Source organism: Cynara cardunculus, assembly GCF_001531365.2.
Source record: "Cynara cardunculus var. scolymus isolate 2C chromosome LG 1, CcrdV1, whole genome shotgun sequence".
Classification (NCBI taxonomy): domain Eukaryota; kingdom Viridiplantae; phylum Streptophyta; class Magnoliopsida; order Asterales; family Asteraceae; genus Cynara; species Cynara cardunculus.
The window spans coordinates 10348158-10358291 of NC_037528.1; the positions used below are offsets into that span (position 1 = coordinate 10348158).

Here is a 10134-nt window from a genome sequence, read left to right on the forward strand (position 1 = left end):
ATCTTGGTTTGTAAAAATATTTGAATTTGATCATTGCTTTTAACATTTGTTAGAAAATTTCATTATGAAGGAGCAAAAACTTTATTACTTTATGGATTTTTTGTCTTTTACCAATAAAAAATCATAGGGATCAAAATCAATTTTGATTTGGTAAAAGATAAAAAAGAACGAAAATGTCCCTCTTTTAATGTATATTTTTAACACCCGTTAGAGGAATGGATCAAATCGTGACGTCTTTTCAAACAACGATGATCATCTTATAGTTTGAAAATTGTAAGGACAAAAAGTGTTACTTTTGACAAACAACGGGGACCAATTTTGTAGTTTACTTTTTTAAGCAATGATAATCAGTAAATAACCATAAAGGGTATTATTTCTCAAGTATTATAAAATACATTTTTTTATAATTAAACAGAAACTATATACACCTTATTCATCTATTCTCATAAAATCTCAGATTTTAATATCCAAATATACAATATCCAATAAAAATAAATATCTTTCTCCCCTCTTATACAAGCAATAAATTCATTGAGTTTTTTCATTCACATAAAAAAGTAAATTCTTAGAATTTCAGTAAAAGAATATCTTTCTACGAAATGGTTGTATAAAAATAAAATGAATGAATATTAGAAGAAAGAAAAATAAATATTTGAAGATTTAATCACCAAAAAGGAGGGACCAAGTACCACCATATTAATAAATTATGAATATTGATATTATCATCGTGTTTGGGATGTAAATTAGGACGCAGATGATATATTGGACACGCAGAAGGCTTCGTAACGGGGTTCAGTTAAGTCCACTGTTGCTTCATCATCTTCACCATGCAAACTTCTGGGATCTGGAGTTGGAAAGATTACTTGGTTTACGTTATTCGGTGAATCTGTAATTGATTCTTTATGCTCGTTTTCATGAGTATGTACAATGAGGGAAGATTGTGACGAACATGATGCACTTGACGACGTTTGTTGAAGCTCGTCCATCGTACGATCCATTCTGATGGTGTAATCCTGTTTAAGAAAAAGAGTAAGAAACATTGATAACCACAAAAGTTGCAATGACAACAAGGAAAAAGGGGTTGGACTAGGACTGTTTGTTAGTTGCTTAATGAGCTCACAGCTTATTTGGTCAACTATGCATGATTGTTTGGTAGTGGCTTAATGATATAAAGTGACTTAATCAACAAGCTTTAAGGAGGAGCTTTATGCAAAAAGCCAAGATTTATGCAAACCTACCCCCTCACAATAAAAAAAACTCGGTCCTTTTATCTATGAAAAAAACCTCACAAATAAAAACTTTCTCGCTCTATACAGACAGATTAATCCACACAGATAACTTTATCCATACATGACTCAATGAAAAATCAACCAAACAGCTCCTAAATCTTATTCATGTCATGTCTGACAACCATAATCTAACTTATTGGAAAAGTCTTGTTTAGTTAATCATAATCTAGCTTTCTGAAACACTTCTTCAAATAGCATTTCAATAAACTCCAATGGATTTTTTTTTCTCCAATTATGCTCCTTTTATTATTTTAATTAATTTTTCAACATATGGCTTATCAATTAAGAGAAAACTTTTCAGCTAACAACCGGCTTGCTTGCTAGCTAGTTTGCCTAACATAGCCTTAGGGAATGACAAAATATAGGAATGAACTTCATCAAAGTGAAAGTCACACCTGAAAACGGTCAACGGAGAAATTCCTCCTTTTAGATTTTTCTGGCGCGATAGTTAGAAGTATTTGAACAACCTCGCTCATTGTTGGACGAGCATCAGGATCCAACAACAGGCACTCCTTTGCCAAATAGGCCATTATTTGCATCTCTTCTTCTTCAAAGTTTCCTTTGAGACGTGGATCGGGCAACTCCTTGCTTACTCGCCTGCTATCTTGTAGAAGTGGTGTTGCCTGCAATTAATCACACATATTGAAATGAATCACATTGTAAATATACATCTGGAGAACACTTGAACCAAAAACAAACCTATAATTTGAGAAACATAGAAATGTCACACTAAGAAAAGACCAAAGAATAATAGTTGCTAACCCATATGACAAGGCTCTCTTCCCCTTTCTCGAGTGACTTATAGATGGGATGCCGACCACTAATGAGTTCAAGAAGCACAACACCGAAACTGAAAACATCTGACATCAGCGACGCTCTTCCAACAATTGCATATTCAGGAGCAAAATAGCCGAAAGTCCCCTGCATTCGAGCAGGAGAACTAGAACAGCTGGGGAGACCATCACTCACCAGACTTTTAGCCATGCCAAGATCAGTAATCTAATCACAGAATCAATGTCATCAGAAAGCATCCTATAGATATAATAAGTTAATTCACAAGTGTGATTTACGGCTAGTTGTCATGCTTGTTATTTACTCCTGCATCTCAAAATAAGTGTCCACGCGTCTATTTTAGTATGTCCCAGAATAAGTGTCCACTTCCAAAAGTAAGTGCCTACTTTCCAATTCTAGCCTTAATTATGAGAGGAAGAAATTCATTACTATTAGCGATGTGAACATCCTACCTTTGCTCGCCAGTTTTCATCCAAGAGAATGTTAGTGGATTTGACATCTCTATGCAAGATTCTCGGTGCAGCTGCTTCATGGAGATATTCTAAGCCCCTAGCAGCTCCAATCGCAACTGCAATGCGAGCTCCCCAGTCGAGGCATTTTTCCGACACTCCATCTAGACACTCTCTGAGATTACCATTCGACATGTATTGGAATACCAAAAGCATCTCGGGGTGTTTTCCATGATACTCTAAGCAATAGCCAAGCAACGGTACCACATGACAGTGATGGAGCCTTGATAGCAGTTCAATCTGAGCATCAATTTACAGTTGTTGTAAACTAGCCTGCATTTATAGTATCACACCAAATGTTCAAGGATACAATGACTAATCTATTACCTCTGTCAAAAAAGTCACTTCGGCATCTGGGCCTCCCTGTGCTTTAAGCCGTTTAACAGCAACAAGTTTACCATCTTTCAGTTGGCCATAATAGACGTGGCTGCTTACCCCCACCCCTATCAAGTTAGAGTCGGAGAACTTATTGGTTGCAGTTTCCAATTCAGAGTATGAAAAGCTTGTTATTGTTCCTTGTACAGTTCTTGTTTGTTTTCTAAACAAGAAAGAAGCCTTGTATATAAACCCTGTGAAAAGAACGAAAAACAGAAACTTACGTCTGTTATTTCTCCTAATAAAACCAGAAAATTGCAATTAAACAAACACAACGACATTTTCAATATGCAAAGATGATTCTTAGATTTGCAGTTACCTGTGATAGGATTGGTGGGAGAATGAATATATATTTGAGATTCTGGGACCGAAGCCGTTCTATAGCTTATTAAGTTGGAAGTACTGTTGTAACTTGTATCTTTATCAGATGAGGATAAAGGCAGTCGTTTAGGGCAGTTATGCTTTCGATAGACATAGCACATCACTGAAGCGAAAATTGCAAGAGTTGTGACCACCATGCATAGCAATAAGATGATTAATACTGCTTTGCTGGAAAATTGATTCTTTGAAGACTCTGGCTCACTCAAAGATCCTGTGAACAGATATTGAAACAGCAGCCTATGTTAGAAGTTTAAGGAATGGTGGAGGAAGATATTTATATATAACATTTTAGAAATTATGGAACGTCAACATTGTGTCAGTGAACAAGAACAAACATTTACACACAAATTTCAAGAACAAACTTCTAATAGATAGATAAATATGTAAACTTTTTGTTTATATTTGGCATTCACCCGGCCTGATATTAGCTACGCAGTGCAACAAATTTGTTTATTTATGCATCCCCCGTGTGAACCTCACTTCTTAGCCATGAAACATATCCTACATTACATCCACGGGACTCTTGAGTATGGCTTGCACCTTCGTGCCTCCCCTACCACCGGTTTGATTGCCTACTTGGATGCTGATTGGGGAGGTTGCCCGAATACTCGCCGCTCCACTTCAGGCTATTGCATTTTCTTGGGGATAACTTGTTGTCCTGGTCTTCAAAGCGACAACCCGTTTTTTCTCGCTCCACTGCTGAGGCGGAATACCATGGGGTTGCCAATGCTGTTGCAGAGACTTCTTGGATTCGGAATTTGTTACTTGAACTGCATTGTTCGCTTCGTCAAGCCACCATTGTCTATTGTGATAATGTTAGTGCAGTTTACCTCTCCTCTAATCCCATTCAACATCAACGCACCAAACATGTAGAAATGGATATCCACTTTGTTCATGAAAAGGTGGCTCTTGGCCAAGTTCGGGTCTTAGATATTCCTACTAGCTTACAATATGCTGACATCTTCACCAAGGGTCTCCCTTCCTCTCTATTTTCGGAGTTCCAGTCCAGTCTCAACGTTCGCCCTTCTCCCGCTTCGAATGCGGGGGTGTGTTAATAGATAAATAAATATGTAAAATATTTGGTTTATATTTTTCTTTCCTTGTTTATATAGTTTTAGGTTTTGTTGAAATCTCTATATATTCTCTTTTGGAGTACATGTCAAGCAAGCACGTTCTCTAATTCACACAAACGACATTAAAATTCAAATATTTCCCGATTTCAGCACAGTCATAGTTACATCTACAGTAACAAACTTAAAATCAAAAATGGAAAACACATGCAAAATTTCTCTAGTCCAATCCAAGATGCGATCACTTCAAAAACCGATTGTAATCATAACAAGCGTATTGGATATACATAAAACCAGTACATTCCATCGGTAAAACTTAATGTGGGGAAACTATTTACCAGAATTGCAATTGCAGGATATAAAACAACCGGATTCATGACTTGCAGCCACTTCAGGGAGTTTATCGCCGGAACAGATGCATTTCCATCTATTTTGACTTGTACCTTCTGCAGCAGCAGAGAAATAAATGAAGAACCCAGTTCAAATATAATTAGGTTATTTCATATTCCCGTATAAAGCATTCAACTAAGTAAAAAACCATTTTATTGGAAAAAACATGTCCATGCTATCATCCAGGTAAAAAAGTAAAAAACAACTTCCTCTTAAATCAAATGACTTATCAAGCTGAACTTTAATCTCAAATTAACTTTGGGAAAGTTGACTAACAGTGTATCTAAAATAGAACCAAAAAGTTGGATAACCATGAACAAGTAGCATACCAGAGATGCAATCGCAGGATGAAGAGCAGTTGGTTGGAATGGCAATTTGCTGGTTCCATTTGTCGGTATAACATGTACATGTCCACTTGTTTATGTCTGGAGTCCCTGGAACATCTGCTGCGATTTCAGGCATGATGGCATCTTGTTTCGTTATTAGACAATACGATAATCGATCAAAGAGGGATTACTTATCATCAAACTATCCCCAAACTTAGTGCAGATAATTTAGAATTATAGCAATGCTTTCTTCTGGAATAGACCAGATAAGGCTTCTGTAAAACAGTATACTAGAGTTGATACTAACCGCAAAGGATGTGCTGAATCCAGATCAAGCTGATAAAGCAAGCTAAAGCTACTTCAAGTTGGAGCTTCATCTATTTAGTCCAAACACTAATGACAAAAGGAAACAAAGGCGGTCAAAGTGCAGCTTCACATTCCGAAAAACAAATATTTGCAGTCATATTACAGAGACAACCATACACATCTTAACAACATACAATTAGATATATGATGATCCCTTTGATCTGAAAGTAACAATACGTAGACTTCAGAAACAAGACCATTAAGATGTCCCCTTAATGCTTTAAAACTAAAGGATGACATACAATTTTTATAGACAATCACTGCATATGCACCCGGTAATACATTTTATGCACCAAGTCTTTATGAAACAGATGAATTTGGAAATACATGATCACTTTGGGGATGAGATGAAAGAGAGAAAGAAAGAGGGGTTTTATGCCATAGAAAGCTGCACTGAGTTTCAAAATGGTCAAGGCGTAGAAAATGCTATAACTTATAAAAATACTGTCGCTTGTCTCGCTTGAAATATGGGAAACAAATATTCTCCAGCTTGCTAAACCTGAAGACTTCAAGACTAATAACGAGAAACCCAGAAATTATAATGCGAATAAACTAATAAAAGACTCTCTAAAACAAACAGAAAGAGATCCATGGACTTAAAAAACAATGGACAACCATAAAATGCAAAGAGTAACAATTACTAAACACAAGGTAGACCAACAACCTTATAGCTGAATTTCCTCATTAACATGTTTAGGTGAAATAGTAACATTACTAACATATGATGAAAGAAGCTCTTTATCATTGGAGAGGCCAAACAATTGGTTATGATGTCGCTCAATTAGAATGCTAAAAAGGAATGTTGTAGTTTGTGCCTTTGTGTCTAAAGAGGGGGACACACCTTAAAAACTTAAACTCATGTGATCAAATGAAGATGCACATGACATTGTTATACCCTCATCCTAAATGGTTGATCAAGTAGTTTTACATTGGTTCAAAATCCGAAAATATATTTTGCAAACATGCTACAGAACAGGTTATGATAAATCAATAGCATAAAAGACAAAGATAACCAAAAATTTGCAGTCAAAATTATATTTAAGTTTTTCACTTCAGGATATTTTCATGTGTTGTCTAAATTACTTTCCTATTTTCCTTCTATTTCCAAATGGGATACAGATGAACAATATCAATAACACCTACCGGTTGATTAACCACACTTGCTCCAAACATTAAACAGGTTTGACCGAAGAACACCTTACAGGCACAAAAGAAGGGGGTGAGACCAGAGAGCATTGATGAACAAACCGACTAATAATGCCAGGCAATATACATCACATATCAATACAAAAATGTCAAATTTGGTTGAAATGGACATCCAATAGAGAGCTAATGACAGGTTTGCCTTAAAAAATTTAGCAAGATTACAAGTCCATCACCCTCACCCACTTCTCTCAGGCTACGAGAGTTGCCTCTTGGCTAATTAGAAAGCGACCCCTCAACTAATTTCAAACAAATACAAATTTAATACTCCACAGTCCACAACCACACAATTGTCAAACTTTTTAATTTAGTGCTTGATGCCATCATTTGTACGTTGAAACAGGATTGATTTCAATTCAATAGTTTAAACCACTGTAAGATTGTACACAAAACTGTTAGTACCACATATCCAATTATCCTTGCCTTCAAAGAAAAGAAGGCTATATTTATCTAATTTCTTTAGAGAAAAGTTTTACGTATTTGACAATCCGGCCCCACAAAGTTCCGTGTTGGCTGACCGGACATGAATAAACAGACCGTTATTATCATCATGAACCCTAAGCTGTACGTCGTGTTTGGATTGTTGTACATCTCGTTGAAACATGCTTTTCTTTTCAAATCAGCAAGTATTAATTAACAACAAACTGGAATTCAACACTAAAAATGGTTGAAACATAAAATTAAGTAAAATGGCATACATTACCTTATAAGAAGATAGAGATCCAGAAATACTTCGCACTTCCACCAACGCCACGCCACGCCAATCGAACACCTGTCAAATAAACAGATTACCATGACGACCGGAAAATTTTAAGTGTGGAAATCCTCAGCAATTAAATTTTGAGAACGGAGCTAGAATGAACTCACAAACGACGAGAGTGTGAGCTGCAAATCTGCTAAGGAGCTGAAATAAGTCTCCAAAATATAAAGTAACAAAGCCAGACTTGATGAAATCAAGACCAAAAGCCTGTTCTCGTCTAATAATGAATTCAACTCCAGAAGCTACAAATAATAAAACTCGAATAAATCAATGGCTGAGAGCTACAGTGATTGCCATTACTGATGCTGGAATAGACTCCTGTGGAAAGAGATGCAACGGTCAACTAGTGTTACGAGCTCCGAGCACGCATTTCAAGAAGTTGCAGAGGAGGTGGAGGAGAGATGGTGGTGGACTGGTGGTCTAGAGTTCAGACTATCTTCTTCTTCTCGTCTTTTTTTACACATCATCGGTCATGGTCCCTACTCGCCACATACTTTTAATGCTTTTGAGAATTACACTTTTAGTCCCTCGAAAAATGTGGAGTTAAAAGTTTAGTTCCAAAACTTAATTGTATCAATTGGTTCCCAATGAGTGCAGTTATAAAGGGCCTTCAGAGGGTCTAGTCTTATACCTTGTTGTAACGAGCCAATTGCGAGGTTAACATTTTAAACCCAAAGAAAAATCTTAATAGCATTATATATATATATATATATTGTTAATCATTGGTGTACAGGCTAGCTTGTGTGCACCTCCACTAATTCAAATGACAGAGGCTCTAGAAAACAAGGAGAATCTCAGTGGTATTGCAGGACTCGAAACGATAACTTATAAGGCGAAAGACTTGAAACCCAAGCTTTATTGTCAGTTGAGTTAACCTCACAGAGTTATACTTATTGTTTACTCATACATTAGTTGGTAGATATAACCCGTGTTAGACCTCCAAGTCCAACAGGCCAGGAGACCAAATGAAAAACATACAATTGCCATGTTGTATTTTTCCTAACAAATCCTACAAACATAACTTAAACCAAGAAAAAATGGATATTGAAAGATAAAAATTGTCATTTAATGAATCACAAGGGGTGAAATTGCAATTTGTTAAAATAGGTTTTGATGAAATCCTTGTTGGATCTTGGGGAAGTCAAAATCCTTACGGTGCGTCGCCGATACAGGAGAACTTGGCGCTTGAAAAGCATAACTTGAAATTCTTCCCTCTTAAATTTAGCCCTTTGCTTTTACAGGTTTTGTCTTTAACCACCCTCGTATTCTCTTTTGCCCTTTATCGGAAAGTGAGAATCCATCTTGGTTATTTAATTTTAATAATTAAATAATCATTATATTATTATTAATTATGATCCTCATACCCCCACCAACCATCATCAATTTTTCTTTAAAAAAGTCTCATTTATAATATAAATCAATAATAATTGTACACAATTTATCTTTAAAAATCATCTATTTTAGCACAAGATTCTTCAATTTTGTTTTTATTGAAATATGATTAGAGGTTTGATATGAGTCTTATTCATTACCGACACTATGGGGTGTTTTGCAATTGCTTATTTGAAAATTAAAACAGAAGGGTTTAACTTCTTCAAAAACTTCTTATTACTGGTATAAATTATTTATTCAAACACTCAAAAGTGCTTATTATCGGTGACATACCGGAATAAGTCAATAATTTGTTTTTATAAACAATCTCAAACACCCCCTATGTTTGTTGTTTTTTTACATTTTATAAACTAATAAAACTTAAAATTGGATTAAATGATCTGAATTTTTGATTAAATTCAACAGAAGTCAGTTTTTATCCATCTTGATATAAAATTTTTATTAGCTTATATATCTAATTAAATGTTAATTTTTTTTCATCAAACAATCATTTGTTGGGAAAAAAAAGGAAACTGTGCAATAAATGAGCAGTTTTTGTTTTGTTTTCTGACTATAGTTTGTCTAAAGTTATTTACTCTTGAAAATTACAGTGTTTATCGTTAGTTTATGAAAGCAATAATTAGTTTGTAAAGAAAAGGTAAATACAATGGTCCAGAAATTGATAATTTATATATTATAGAATCTTTGATTAGACGTATATTTTGGCAAAAAAAAATATTTTTCATTGAAAGTGATATGTCAAATAGATATATAAATGATGAATAGATCATGATTCAACTTACCATTATTAGATCATGGTCCACTTAATTAAACACTGTATCATGTTTACATTAGTAGGCAATTCAACTTAAATGCTAACTTATTGACAAGCATATTGATGTTTCTCTAATATCACAGGAGAGATACTGAATTACATATTTTTATTGATATACAATTATTTCAATGTGAATTTTATTTGTGTTCAAAGTGCTTAAACACAATGTTGGTGGAAGTTAAAGATCAAACAAAAAAATACTGATATTTTCATTTGATATTCCTTAGTTTTTTATAATTGAGAAACAAGTCCCCTAAGGACACTAATATGACAATCAACGATGTAATAATATAACTTGAACATTAAGCTTACAGTAAAAGGTTAATGGATAAACGTTTTCTTTGTAAACAGAGTGACGAGTGATCACAAAATGAGCATTCCGTCATATAAATGTTGGACTAATTTTCAAAATTAAGATACACTCTAAAATTAAAACTTTCAAATTAAAGTTAAGTTGAAAGGTAATC

The 10134-nt window shown here is 34.8% G+C and overlaps 1 protein-coding gene across 1 annotated transcript; it reads right to left on the reverse strand.

Moving 5' to 3' along the window:
* Window positions 1–653: 653 nt before the first annotated feature.
* LOC112521477 (receptor-like serine/threonine-protein kinase NCRK) lies at window positions 654–7863 on the reverse strand. Its single transcript, XM_025130366.1, has 12 exons — window positions 7569–7863; window positions 7405–7473; window positions 6642–6695; window positions 5440–5525; window positions 5136–5276; window positions 4755–4862; window positions 3285–3557; window positions 2918–3159; window positions 2534–2830; window positions 2052–2288; window positions 1685–1912; window positions 654–1013 (listed from the first exon to the last, which is right to left on the reverse strand). The coding sequence occupies exons 4-12, from the start codon at window positions 5507–5509 to the stop codon at window positions 744–746; spliced, it is 1866 nt and encodes a 621-aa protein (XP_024986134.1). The 5' UTR covers window positions 5510–5525; window positions 6642–6695; window positions 7405–7473; window positions 7569–7863; the 3' UTR covers window positions 654–743.
* Between the last annotated feature and the right edge of the window lie 2271 nt (window positions 7864–10134).

Coding starts and splice junctions, on each gene's coding strand:
- LOC112521477 (XM_025130366.1), bottom strand. CDS start 5,509: ATGAAGCTCCAACTTGAAGTAGCTTTAGCTTGCTTTATCAGCTTGATC. Junction 3,160..3,284: donor TCCCACCAATCCTATCACAG/GTAACTGCAAAT, acceptor TTCTTTTCACAG/GGTTTATATACAAGGCTTCT. Junction 2,831..2,917: donor AAGTGACTTTTTTGACAGAG/GTAATAGATTAG, acceptor ATTGATGCTCAG/ATTGAACTGCTATCAAGGCT.